The sequence below is a fragment of the Anopheles cruzii genome, chromosome 2 (genome assembly GCF_943734635.1).
Source record: "Anopheles cruzii chromosome 2, idAnoCruzAS_RS32_06, whole genome shotgun sequence".
Lineage (NCBI taxonomy): Eukaryota > Metazoa > Arthropoda > Insecta > Diptera > Culicidae > Anopheles > Anopheles cruzii.
In genome coordinates, this window is record NC_069144.1 from 18,640,046 (window position 1) to 18,654,053 (window position 14,008).

The window sequence follows — 14,008 nt, forward strand, 5'->3', positions numbered from 1 at the left end:
AATACATCTCATACTTTAGTTCAGTGCAATTCGATTAGAGCATATTGAAGATTGGTGCGTCGACTGGTTCGAGTTTGGTTTCGTCGTGATTGTGGATGAGCTTGAACAGTCCCGTTCCAATGGACGCTGGCATTCCGAGAATGATCCGCTCCGATACGCCATCTACCGAATCCGTCTGACCGTAATACGCTGCGTCAAAGAGATGGTCGGCCGTTTTCTCGAACTGCGTCAAGGAAAGAAAACAAACGATACCATTAATCAGCAACAAGCCTTTGCCGTTACAATCTACCCTCTTACCGAAGCGAGGTTGAATACCGATTCACGCATTTTCGCCAACCCGTGCCTAGTGATACCTAGCACTTCACCACGTGATGTCATCTGGCTAGCCAGTAGCATTATGTGGCGGTGATCGACGCTCATGCCGTGTCCTTCCATTACCTCCGTGATTTCGGTCATTATCGTCGAGCGGGCCGCCTCAATGCCGAGAGTGTGATAAACCTCCAGGATGTTGTTGCTCTTCGTTTGCGTACCAATCACGCCGAACGTTGCCATTACGTCACGCAAACCGCAACCCTCCACGCACAACCGATACTTGGGTGCTCCTCGTGAATCGTCCACGGCAATAACGGCCCGGGACACCTGTGGTAAACCGGCAATCACCACGTTGGGAATGGCTACGATAAGCCGTTGCAATTCCGCGTTCAAACAGTGACTGTGTTTGCTGCTGTCCGGACGAATTATGATCACCGACGGCCCGTACACCTCCACACTCTCTTGCTTAAGCTTCAACTTGGATGTGCAAATCCTACGGGTAAAGGGGGAAAACGGGAACTTCACCTTTCATACCCTACAGCCATTGAGGTGTTTCCGCCTACTTACGAATATCGTATCGTTGCCGCGTTCACTTCCAACCCGAGCACTCGTATGCGATCCAGATCGAGCTTGATCAATAGAAAGCAGTCGTCGGTCCGGTAGACCTGCTCAATATACGAAGATATCTCCCCGAGGGTCGTCTTTTCGATGCGGGCCTTTACCTTGCGGGCAAACTCCATGCTTGTGTTGTTAATGATTTCCGCTGTTATGATCGGCGTCGAAATGGCTTTGGTGGCATTGATGATCTCCACTATTCGCGGTACACCTTGCGTAATGTTCATTGAGGCAACACCGGCAAAGTGGAACGTTTTCAGTGTCATCTGCGTGCCCGGTTCGCCGATGCTTTGAGCGGCCAGAGCACCAACCGCCGTGCCGGGTTCCGTTACGGCTTTGTTATATTTGTTGCGCACTTGCAGCAGAAATTGCTCCACCTGACTGGTGGTAGTGCGTTCAATTTCCGTACCCACCTTCGACCCGTCACGGTAACGCCGTTGAATGGAGGCCAAGCGATTGCCAAACTTTTCCAAAAACGCACTGCAAACGGATAGAGAACGGGTTGGAAATCAATTCAATCCTACACCACGCTACATACTTACAGGCATTCTTTGCGATAATCTGCTCTACATTCAACGAATTCTGTATTGGTCAGGATCTGCTCAGCAATGCGCGAAACGTCTTCGCCAAGCAGCGGAGGTTCTGCTCGCGATGGCAACACGCTGCGGACGTGCATGAATTGCCTTTCGATGTCGACTGGTTTGTTTTTCACTTCCATATACACTGGGTCCAGCCCGTCACCACCGTACGTAAACTCGACCACTTCGCCGATGGCGTTGCGCACCGTACCGTCGTACTGTATCACCAAATCTTCCAGACACTTCACCAACCGGCGCTGTAAATAACCCGTTTCCGCAGTTTTCACGGCCGTGTCGACTAATCCCTCACGACCGGCCATGGTGTGGAAAAAGAACTCGGTCGGAGTCAAGCCAGAATAGAAGCTGTTCTGCACGAAGCCACGAGCTGCCGGGATTTTTGCTATAAGAAAGAGAAAAAATTGCGACGACCGTCACTATTGCTTCACAATGTCCGTGCGTATGCGACTGAGAGAGCAAACTTACAGTACTTTTCAAAGTGCGGCAAGGCACGATCCTCGAAACCATTCGGAACTCGCTTGCCGTTAATGGCCTGCTGTCCTACACAGGCGATCATCTGCGAGATGTTTATGTTCGACCCCTTCGAACCCGACTGCGCCATAATGAGGGCACTGTTGGTTGGGTGTAGCTCGCGGAAGCAAGCTTTAGCCGCCAGTTCGCGAATGCTGGAAAGTTCCTTCAGCATGACTGCTTCTAGCGTTTGCTCGGCGGTACAACCCGGCTGACACTGGAGTGTTCCTTTTCTCATTTCCGCTATATACTCATCACACTTACGGTAACCCGTCTCGAGAAGCTTCTGTTTCTCTTCGAGGAGCTTCCGGCTCGGCGTAACATCACCGATACCGAATGAGAAACCATGGTTCATCATAAAGTACGACGCCATCCGGGCCAGTCGCCACATTGACCGGATGGCGTACTCTTCGCCAAAGTCTCGCAGGATGGTGTAGAATATGCAGCTTTTGGTTCCCGAGCCTAGCGTACCTTTATCCATGGCTCCGCACAGCAGCTGTGAATTCCGTATAATGACCCACGAATCCTTCACGCACATGTCCATGCCGCGCGTGTAGTTGCGCCCCTTCGTTGAAAGATTCGCATTCACGCACGACCTGGCATTTGGTTTCAGGATTAGACTAAATATCTGCTTGCCCGTCCAGAGGTGGCGCGGTTTCACAATGGCGGGCCGTGGCAAATCGATTGCCATGTTGGCATCGGGGCCAGAAAGCATGCAAGCCGCCAACTGCATAGCCTGCTCTCTGTTGAGGAACTGGTCCTTTTGAGTCAACAAATAGCCTCCTGTGATAAAGTCCTGCGTAGCGGCAATCAGAAGCTCCCCGTTGCGCGGCGTAACCAGGTTGGATTTGTTGCCCATCAGAACCAACGCTTCAGCACGGGCTTCCTCGGTCTGTGGCAGGTGGAGGTTCATTTCGTCACCATCGAAATCCGCATTGTACGGTGTGCAGGCACACTCGTTGAATCGAAATGTCCGTTGCGGTTGAACCTTCGCCACATGACACATGATACTGAGCTTATGCAAGCTGGGCTGCCTGTTGAACAGCACTACATCACCATCCATGAGGTGCCGTTCGACGATGTCGCCACATTTCAAATCCTGTGCCACCTTGTCGCGATTGCCGTACGCGAGGTACTTTTTGAAGGCGCTTCCCTTTTGCTGCACATAGTTTGCTCCCGGGTGTTTCTCCGTTCCGTTACGAATGAGCTGTCGCATCCGCTGCAAAAATGACAAATTTTAAAGACATCGGTATCAAAATAACCGGCAGGCTGTTGGGATTTCAATTTCAAGCGGGACAAATATTGTGTTTTGCTGCGAAATGTTCTTTTGAGGTTTTTTTCGCTTTAGCGACAGCCCTGGAACATGTCAGCGCCGTAACGGATTTTTTTAATACTTACATTGATATTAGCAGTGTTAACTTTTTCGGGAAATGTTAAAATCTTTGCAACCCTGTCCGGGACTCCAACTTGATGTATCATCAAGTTGGGATCTGGAGAAATTACGGTACGGGCAGAGAAATCAACACGCTTGCCAGACAGATTGCCCCGGAAACGTCCTTGTTTGCCCTTTAATCTTTGAACTATGCCACGCGTTGGCTTTTTTGGCTGTTGAAAGGAAACAATGCAAGAGTTACTGCAAGGCTCGGAACATGTACTGGTGTGACAATTTACCATTAGCGAAAGTGGTATTCCCGAAAGTTCGCTGTTGAAGTACAGTGCACAGTGCAACTGTAGGTAATCCCAGTCCTCTTGTATCAGCTCTATTTTGCCACCGGTCATCATGTGCTTGGATATCACGTCGCTGATCAACAGTATTTCGCTCTGTTTCATAGTGAGATCATCCTCCGTTGTGCCTGCCTTCACTTCCGACACCACTGAAGGCCTGATGCAGACCGGGGGCACAAACACGCGTGTCACGATCAGGTCAGCTGGATTAGAATCGGCCGACGTCATTCCCAGTAGCGGTACGTCACATTTCGGAATGTTATTAAACAAATCCAACACCTCCACCGGATTGAGCTCCTTGGTAAGAGACGACGGTCCTATGGTTTGTGATAGTTCGCGATTGGACTCGACCGCCGCCAACATGTCGTTGAGTGCTTGCGTCACGAGCGGATCGGTGGCCTTCTTCCCCCGGAGCGGTTCGTGCACAATCTTCATCAAACCGGGACCCTTCTTAACTGGACCATTCAGGCTGTTGCAGTAGGGGCACTTGGTGTGTTTCTTGGCCTTTTTCAACACCTGACTGTGGATAGACTTCTTGGCCAGATAGGACAGGTTCGGGTTCATCAACCGCACAGCGAACTGTTTCTTGTCCTCCTCCTTCAGCATCACCCGCGAACACACCTTGCATATCGATTGCAGTATTGTTATTGTCGCACGAAAATGACCGACGTGGAACACGGGCAGCGCTAGATCGATGTACCCAAAGTGACCGACGCAATCGTTTAGCCCTTTCTTGCACGTTTCGCACGTGGCATCCTTCTGGCTAACACCCATGTGCCGGTCCAGAACACCGTACGCCACCGGTGTACGTTCGGCATTTTGATTGTACAAGTTTTTGGCCACCACATGCAAGTGAGCCTCCTGCTGGATTTGCTGGGCACTGTTGATGTTGAATGAAACGTGCGATCTGTGGATCGAGACAGAATAACAGACAAGTTGGCAAAGAACTAAAGGCTGCTAGACGCGTACAAATGGATCTTACATTTTTTTAATAACATCTGCTTCGCGGAACTGTTCTTTCGGCATTATTTATTAAAGACGTTTGCCGGCTTTGGAAAACGATTGTTGTTCTCTGCTGTCAACCAAGACAAAAAACAAACTCCGCGTGCTGAGAGCAAACTACTATGGGCCAAAAAATTGGACAGAAGTCGAGTGTACATTATAAATGCACCGACAAACTCTCTTTTGTTGCGTACAAGACGAGAATGATTTGAATTTGAATTATCACACAATTAGTTTTTCGTTTCTTATTAATCCTTTCCTAAAACTATTAAATTCCCTACAACCATTTTCTTTTGCCAGACTTATATGTCTACATCACTGAAACCATCGTATTCACTTAAATGGCTCTAGAAGAGGAATAATGTGTAGTTTTCGGATACCATGCATTTGCTTTCCCGTTTTCGGATGACAGCCAAGAAAGTCATATTTTGAACGTTCCAGAAAAGTTTCAACTATCTACGAAAATGAAACAATGTACAAGGATGGTAATAGTAAAACTATGATCTTATTTTTTCAAAACTGGAAAAAAAATTCACATTTTATAAATAAAACTAACAATTTGCAAGGGTTCTAAGAAGGTCTTAAAACAGTTGAAGTATTGACTTTTCGATTTTTTTTTACTTTCTATTCATCTCGTCTACAGCTTCCACATAACACAGTAGCAATAAATTAATTTACATATCCTTCGATTATGCGCGTATTATATTGGTATCGTCACATTGTTTATATTCTCCTGTTCACCAAAACAAAATTTCTTATTAATATACAAAATAAAACATTTGTAATTACACTATGATACAAGTTGCAGATTTGGTTCGACAACCGCGTTCCATTTGCAGGTTATACAACACACATCGGTGTGATTCTTATTGAATAGAACTCTTGCTCCGCTTGTTTCTTCTAATGCATTCAATTTTCACCTTTGTAAGAAAGAGGAAAAACACGAACTAGTTAACAAATTTAACAATATCATATGCGATGCAAAGTCTGTTAACATAGCCAAATTCGTCAGTGCCGCTATGTGTGAGTTGTTCTCGGTCTACGGGCGGAAAAACATCAATTGAAACTGCCACTGAGGGGCAGGTTATGAATTGATAACTATGCTCGATGTAGCCCAATGATGCTTACTTAACTAACGATGGAAAACCCATTGTTCTAGTGATTCGATTAGATCGAACCACCGTTTTCGCGCTCGTTTCTTGCAGATGACCTCTTACCAGTGCCTGCCTTTCACATCGTAGACCTTGCTATAGCAACACCTCTCACAATGAGTGTCGATTCATTACGGTTGGGCCACAAAGTTGGTTGGGGTTGTTTATTGTTACTTCTACTCTTGTGTTTTTTCTACCAGTGATCAATTTCAAGCTATGGATGCTAACGTAGAAAACGTTGTATTGGTGCTGCTGCTCGATGCTGCTGACGCCGTGCTTGAACCACTGATTATTTTCGCCTCCTGAAGTCTGTTAATCAGCTTTCCCCAAACGAATCGGGCAATGTTGAAGAGACGAGCCAAGAAAGAAAACAGAAAAGTGAAATTAACTGTAGCTTTCCATCACCATTTCTAAAGAAAGTTAAAAATAAGTATGTTTCATTGACAGACGATCAGGCTCCAAACAAAATGTCAAGAAATGCGAGTCGAATAGAAATCGAAACTAGTGTGGTCTCCAGTCTAAACTTATATGCGGAAGGTTCACAGTCCCTGCTGTGTGGCAGTGTTACTTGAGGGTGGAAAACGAGGGTCACAATTGCACTATAAGCTGCTCTTCGAAAAAGTACATGGCGCTCCGCAATTATTACTGGAAAAAATCTTTGACTAAATTTAAAATTATTTTAAAAATTGTTGAACTATCATTCAATCATTGTTTATCACCTATGTTATCGTCCGTTCTAGTCTTCTATATCAACAATTATGCTTATCATTGTTGTATCAACTAGAGGAAGTGATGAACAAAACATAGATAACGAAGAGTATACTGGTGAAATTCATTGAAAAATCAAATATTATACTGAAACCGATTTAATTGAAGTACGACCAACACTAAATACATGGATAACAAACTTATATTATGTTGAACTGTGGGGCAATGAAGAATAAAAAAGATAACATTCGGATGACAATTCAAAGAAAAAAACACATATACAGCGATGAAGGATCTTTTCAATGTTGGCAGATTAGCACGGCATAGATTTATGACTGCAAGCGAAGATCGATGGGCATTTTTATAAAATCAGTTATTTATGATTTCTATTGGTCCTGGGTGATAAAAAGTTCACAAGCCGCCATATTGGGCTCTAGATCTTACAATATTTCGATTAGATATGAGAAAGCTTAGCGACTAATAACGGAATAAAAAAACCCACGTTTGCAGTAAACGTAAAAAATCAGAGATTAAGATGCTCCTGCATTCGGCAGAAAACAGCACTATGTCGGATTTGAATACACTAGAAGTTATAAAAAATATTTTTATTTTGTCACAAGTACGATACCTGTTAAGTGATCGGAGGAAATTTGCGACGAAATAAGCCCTGCTCCAGACGTCGAGGTCGTCGTAATTGTCCCTGTCGAAACCGATGACATAACGCACTTTGCCTGGGCTCCCGTTAAACTTCCTCCATTGCATCCTGCTGCTAAGCTTCTTCCGCTTCCCCTATAGGTATTGCCACCATAAATTGAACTTTGAAAAGGTTAATTGTATGTAGTGTCCGTTGTCATTTAATGTACTGCTTATAGTACATATAAAAAGGTTATTTTGATAGATCGACTGTTGACATCGTGTGGAACATGTACCGGTGGGAGGAGTCTACTAGAATCAACATACTTTGAAATATATACGGATTATAAATTTAAGTGTTGAAGCAATCCTTTTACAGTTTACTTCATGTCATTGTAACTGAAAAATCGAAATTTCGTTAAAAGATATCGTAACGGGAATGCACGGACAGGATAACACCCAGCAGCAAATGCCAGCAAATCTGTATGTAGTATATATACCGCAAAAAATTTACATTGATGTATTTAAGTTTTGTTGCCAAACAAATGTATTAATATTAATTACAATTGCACACCACCAATACTATTCGATAACATTTTATACACTCTACCGTTTATGCTTTATGCTTATGCATTATGCTTTTAGCAAGACTGCCTGAGACTGATGGAATCTGGCACAGGATTTAGGTAAACTCAAAACCAAACAACTTTTAGTCTATAACATACGTCTGAGGAGGTTTGAACTGGTCGACTTTTTTGTCTGAAAAGTGCTAAATGCGGACAGCGGACTTTCAATGAAAAAGGACCACAAAACCACATACAGTGATTTTGTTGCACGATAACGATCCTACACATGCTGAGAAACCGGACAGGGAAACGACTGCTGAGCAGCGCTCCAACTCCTACGAAAATGTGTCAGAACGGTTTGCAGAGTCGTTTGCTTTAAACAAGGAAGAATTCTTTTAGGATGGATGGTAAAAGTTTAATAATTTGATGTACTTCCAAGTGTTTCGATCCTAAACAACTTCGAAGTAATTCATTCGAAAACCACCATCAGACTGATCCATTTGTCACGCGTCAGTAAATAGAATTAATTTTAGCTTAAGCCATGTTTGCACATATAAGAGAAATGTTTGCTTAGTACTTTGTTCGACAAATAAGTTTGAACAACAGAAAAATCTATCAAATACTTACCCCATACCGATTTTAGTAGGCATTGATTTATGAGCATCTTCCTCCGGCATTTTGCGTTTCATGCCAGGTCGAACCAAAATTGCATGCTGTTGGGATGGTGCAGGCGGTAAGTTCATTGGAGGTTGTTGCTGTGGCAGTGATTGTGCTTGTGATGGAGGTTGCTGTTGCAACTGCTCCATATTTCCCTAAAGCGAAAAAAACCTTGGTTAAGTATCGTCGTATTTCGCGGCAGAATCGTGTTTACCTTCGGCGCATCCTGCGGAGTGTACTGGACCGTAGCAAACGAAGGCGGTGGTGGTGGCGGCTGTGGAGGAACTGGGGCATTGATGATAATCTGGTGTGATGGTTGAGCAGCGTGCGGCGGACCTTGTGTTTCAATCAATTGTGGTGGTGGAGCTTGGGGAGGTGGTTGCGTTTGAGCATTAGGCAAACTCGTGATGATTTGTTGTGGCGGAGGAGGAACCGTGTGAAATTGTACTTGAACACCTAAGATGAGGTACGGTTGAGTTGAGTAAAAGTGACTATAAAACGATTTCCTTATCGACATAATTGGTTATCAATTTCTTTTCTGTTCTGCCTACCTTGCGGAGGTTGAATTTGAGGGTTAAATGCGCTCGTAGTGATTATTTGCTGCTGTTGTGCCGGGGGACGATATTCGGCAGCACTTATGATTGCTGGTTGGCTGATAATATGAATTTCGTTCGGATTACGGATGGGCTGCGTGGTAATTTGAATGCTCGGCACCGTACTGACGGGTACTTGCTGCATCTGTGGAGGCCCCGAAGCACTCACGGGCCAGGCCTGTGGAGCACTGACCACAAAGTGTGAGCTGCTCATCTGCATCTGCTGGGGGGGCGGAGCTGGCGCAAATGATTGTATTGATACCGGTATTTGGCTGAAAATTTGCTGGGGAATAGCGCCATGAGTGATTGGCTGGTTCGATTGCGACGTAATGATGGTATTGCCCACTATATGCTGCACGGTCGGAGGCGGCACTGACATAATCGGGGGCGGTGGTTGACTGATCGGTAGGCCCGGCATGGACGACACTGGTATCACAGTTGCTTTGGCCAGCTGGCCAGCATTGGGGATTTGCTGCAGAATGGTACTGTGCGCTTGACCTTCGTCCAATTTTACCGACTCTTGCTTAATTGGTATCTCATTTGTTCCGACCTTCTTATCGTTAGCCCCGTTCACCAGTAACCCTGTCGGTTGGGCAAGAGAAGTAGGCTGACCGAGTGGAGTGAGTTCCGGCGGCGGATGATGTGTCAAGATCGGCTGCTGCGTTTGAAAAATTATCTGGTTTTGAGGTTGTGGCGCCGTTTGGTGTATGATATTCGGCGGTGGTACCATGAAAGCCGTGCTTCCTTGTACTGTTATGATTTGTTGTGGGGGCCTCTGGAAGTGTTCAAACTGTGGCGGTGGTAGCGTCGTTTGCACTATTCCCTGCACCGGTTGCGGTTGCTGTTGTATCAAGTGCTGAATTGTCACCTGGCCGTTTGGATGCGATCCGCTGTTGGTTGCGATCGGAGGATTCTGCTGTATGTACTGCACTTGGTACGGTGGCGCCGGATTTACGATAATCTGCTGCGGGGCCTCTGTCGTAGCTTGTTGAATTTGCATGCTGGGGGGCGGTTGTGACAGGTGTGTGGTGGCGGGTCCGTTCTTTATCTGCACTATTGGCGGCCTTATTTGTGATCCGGGCGGAGGGTTGCTAACGTTCGTTATTTGCGGCGGTGGCGCAGTCTGAATTTGTGAGATTACGACATTGTTTGGCTGCTGATGAATCTGTACAGGTACGTGTGACTGTATTATAGTTGGCGGCTGCTGAATGATTTGCGGCGGAGGCGGCTGACTTTGCGGCAGCGCAGGCGGATGCTGCACAAAATTCTGTGGCGCCAGAACCGACGGTGGCGGCTGGTGTATTATGCCGTTCGGTTGGGTAACATGCTGTGCCCGTATGATTGGCGGCATCTGTGTTACTTGTGCTGTTTGAACAATGCTCGGTTGCGAGATTAACTGAAAATTAGCCTTGGAAACATTGTTCTCTTGAAAGAATGTTAGCTCTTCCTGTAATGTTTCGATCAAATTTTTGGCTAACTGCTTGGCATTTTGTATCCCATCCAGACTGAAAAAAGACAACGAGACAACGAAGATAAAGGTAACCGGGTCGCCGCTTTTTTGTGTGCGTAGCATTGCACGAGACTTACCCAGGATGTTCGATGTATAAATGCAAAGGCTCCGGCGCTTCCTGCATCGTTTGTGGCTCCAGATTCATCGATCCACGTCCCCGTAGGGTTACCATAGCACCGGTTTCGGTGCGTATATAATTAATGTTAGTTCCCCCGTCGCCAAGTACACGGGATCGTACATTGAATGCCGGAGGGGCATGATCTAGACCAACCATAAGCTTTGCTACACACATTGTGGTTCCATTTGGTGTGCCCACTAATGTTGGCGGAGGACTACTAACAATTTTTGAAATTTGTTGCTGTTGTTGCTGCTGCTGTTGTTGTTGCTGCTGATGCTGGCTCGGGAGCTGCTGATAGTCGATCGACGTCGGCTGCGCTTCGAAGTTAGGTCGGATCATCTCGATGCCTGCTAGGATAGAATAGAAGCTTGCAATAAGAATTTCTGATTGACACTACAAACAAATGAGAGTAGGACTGTTTTACTGTGTCAAGCAGTCCAACAAATCAGAATCCTTATTCGGTTATTGGAAGTAAACACTTTCAACTAAATACGGACGAAGTGATTTGATAGTAAAGGTCAAAGGAACAAATTGCACTTACTTTTTATATAATCAGTCTTATATTATCAACGCTGTATGCAATGTTCTTATGTTCACTGTTCCTTGCTTCACGTTTTGGCTTACAAGGAATTTGTTGGAACATGTGGACATTTAAAAAGTTTCAAAACAAGGCTGTCGTTTTTGTTTTATTTTAACCAAGTTTTCACGTCAAGTGTAACCAGCGACACATTTTGTGTAATCGAATACGAGATCATTTCGCTTCTGTAAAATTTGGATACGAAAAAGTATTTTTTTTTTGTTCTCTTACACCATACGTGCTTAAAACATGGACTTGGATTGAACAACAAAACACGAATTGTAATCACTTTGCTGTTACAAAAAATACGAATTTTGCATTGTTTTGGTAATTATTTGGAGTGTTCACAAACGAAATTATTCTCATTTTCACAACGATCGGGCACAGTTTGATAATGCACCTTCGCTTCATTATCGCCTTCACCCGATGTCGCACCGATCAAGAAGCAACATCCTTTAAGAAAACAACGAAGGCATAATTACACTGCATATCATTTATACACTTTTCCTTCGCTTAGCACACGTACAAGAAAATCAATCACAGCACACAATCAACGACATCGGATCGACTTTTCTTGTTCACTCGAAACCGATGCAATTCACGTTCAAGGTTCCTAAGCGTCTTGGCATGCCTTTTGCAAGTTTCAGTGAAACTGTTCTCGGCAAACTGCATAAATTTAGTGTTGTGCACAATTTCTCATTTACAACACGGACACAAACACACGGCAGAGCAAGCTGAAGTACGATTTTTTTTCTTTCACTTCTCATCGGCAGCTAGGAATCAAACTGCTGCGCTGTCGCTGTGATTCGTTACAGAAGCCCAATGATTATGCCTAGCCGTAATCTTTTGGATGACGGGTTGGCTAGTTGGCCTCACCTGCTGCTGTACAGTTGAATGGACTTTATGTTATCAAACAGCTGGACACCTTAGAGTTCATATGCACGGATAATGATAAAAACCAATTATTTGGGCTTCGAACAGATTTTTTGCTTTCTACCGAGTGGTCAGGTTTTTTTCAGGTTTTCGTCTGCTGCCATCTTGTGTTTTGACAAATTCTCTCATAATTGACAGCTGCAGAAATCGAGCAGCCGCCATAAAACAAAACTACTCGAAACATCATGACGCACAGCCCTGCATACGAAAAAAACGCGAACACGAAATTCGTTTCTATAATCGGCTGGAAAACCTGAAGCAAAAGCTCACACAAAAGCTTAGTTTATAGCATGTGGGAACCACGGGGCTGCACGAGACATCTTCGGGTTCAGTTTAGTGTGAGCGTAATAAGCGACGAGTCATTCGTGGGCAAAGTAGTGCAATCTCGCTAGTAGCATTGGAATAATTTGGAATAGTGTAGAAAAATGGAGAATGCATAACATTCCCCCAGGTTGTTGATCGCATTGTCCGCATGTTTGGTCTGTGAAAGTGTCCGTTACGCAAAGAAAGGCTCTTTTCTGTTTCGCCCCATCGTGGCACCCATTTAACTAAAGTGTGGCATGGTATTGAACTTTTCTTAATGGCAGAAAATGGAACCTCTCCGACTGATTTAGGCTATCGATAGCCGATTTTCCTCGGCCTTTTGCTAATTTTATCGCATTATCCAAGCGAAGCAAAAGAAGTGATTTGTCCTTTTTTCATCCTTATGCAGTGTTCCGTGCTGCGGAGTTCTTCGGAGCTTTTTCATTCGTTCGTGTCGTGCAATGGTAGTAGTGTTTTGGTTTAGTGCGTATGTACGCAATCAGGGGAAGGAACGATACTTAAAAGTCCTTTCTGTCGTGTTACGAGACGTATCGTGCGTGAGAGAGAACGGAGAAAGAGAACTAGTTTGATCTAGTGAGCAAAGTGAGAAAACTGAAAAAAAGATAGCTCAAATAGACGAATGTTTAGCTTTTAAACATCAACCATTAAATAGACGGCATACGTAAAAGAGCTCATATTGAAAGCAGATCCGAATACACTTTGAACAAATGCTTACTCAAATTTGGAATATTCTGTAAAATATCTGTAAAGGATTCAACATAAGCGTAGCGACCATTTTTGTCGAACGTGTTTCATAGAAGCTTCCAATTTGGGAGAATGTTCCCAGGCGCTCTTTCTCTCCGTGTGTATGGAATAAAATGAAGTCATCATGCGGATTGCTGTGTTCGAGAGCGCCACTAGTCAAACTCTGTCAGTATTTTCCTTAATCGCTTTTTACATTTTCATTCGTCAAAAAAGTTGCGAAACTGAAAAGAACGTATGTGAAGAGTGTGCTTTAACATAAATGTTGGCCCTCGAGCAGTAGAATGTGACAAAAGTTTGATTGCTCATCTTCTTTTCACTATATTATCCTTTGGCTAGGTTTGTAAAGCGCTGCCTGCCTTAGTATGGTCAAAGTAAATAACAAAACAATTATCCTTTCTGGAAGCTTTTGGACATTTTCTTTCTGAGTAAAACGCATTAACTTCTAGTTCATTTATCTTTTTCTTTTCATAATTCCGAATTGCTACAAGAGTGCGTTTGTATCGAATGGTTTTGATGTTCAAGCCTTTCACGTTGCGAGCATAAAATCGATAGCCGTGAGACAACATTGTCGTAACAGTACGTCAGTGGTTTTAGCGGTCATCCAAAGAAAGTTCCAATAGGAAAGCAAATCCTACTTTAAATTCATATATTGGCTCCTGCCGGAAACTGTTCGCACACCACAGTGAATGTGCCAGATGGTCGTTGGAAAGGGCTTCCCTTGATGGCTGGTACTT

General features: G+C 44.5%; 2 protein-coding genes across 2 annotated transcripts; both read right to left on the bottom strand.

Annotated features, from left to right (window-relative positions):
* Positions 1–34: 34 nt before the first annotated feature.
* On the bottom strand, positions 35–4,784 carry LOC128267546 (DNA-directed RNA polymerase III subunit RPC1). The gene is made up of 8 exons (XM_053004404.1): positions 4,741–4,784; positions 3,705–4,665; positions 3,432–3,638; positions 1,989–3,252; positions 1,470–1,905; positions 880–1,407; positions 298–805; positions 35–223 (listed from the first exon to the last, which is right to left on the bottom strand). The coding sequence occupies exons 1-8, from the start codon at positions 4,782–4,784 to the stop codon at positions 35–37; spliced, it is 4,137 nt and encodes a 1,378-aa protein (XP_052860364.1).
* Positions 4,785–5,258: 474 nt separating this feature from the next.
* Positions 5,259–11,314, bottom strand: LOC128278345 (uncharacterized). Its single transcript, XM_053017058.1, has 7 exons — positions 11,238–11,314; positions 10,656–11,046; positions 9,027–10,573; positions 8,690–8,931; positions 8,446–8,630; positions 7,248–7,435; positions 5,259–6,220 (listed from the first exon to the last, which is right to left on the bottom strand). The coding sequence occupies exons 2-7, from the start codon at positions 11,033–11,035 to the stop codon at positions 6,201–6,203; spliced, it is 2,562 nt and encodes an 853-aa protein (XP_052873018.1). The 5' UTR covers positions 11,036–11,046; positions 11,238–11,314; the 3' UTR covers positions 5,259–6,200.
* Positions 11,315–14,008: the final 2,694 nt, after the last annotated feature.

Coding starts and splice junctions, on each gene's coding strand:
- LOC128278345 (XM_053017058.1), bottom strand. CDS start 11,035: ATGATCCGACCTAACTTCGAAGCGCAGCCGACGTCGATCGACTATCAG. Junction 8,932..9,026: donor TCAAATTCAACCTCCGCAAG/GTAGGCAGAACA, acceptor ACCTCATCTTAG/GTGTTCAAGTACAATTTCAC. Junction 7,436..8,445: donor CCTACTAAAATCGGTATGGG/GTAAGTATTTGA, acceptor ACCTTTTCAAAG/TTCAATTTATGGTGGCAATA.
- LOC128267546 (XM_053004404.1), bottom strand. CDS start 4,784: ATGCCGAAAGAACAGTTCCGCGAAGCAGATGTTATTAAAAAAAT. Junction 1,906..1,988: donor GCCGCACTTTGAAAAGTACT/GTAAGTTTGCTC, acceptor TCTTTCTTATAG/CAAAAATCCCGGCAGCTCGT. Junction 1,408..1,469: donor GATTATCGCAAAGAATGCCT/GTAAGTATGTAG, acceptor ATCCGTTTGCAG/TGCGTTTTTGGAAAAGTTTG.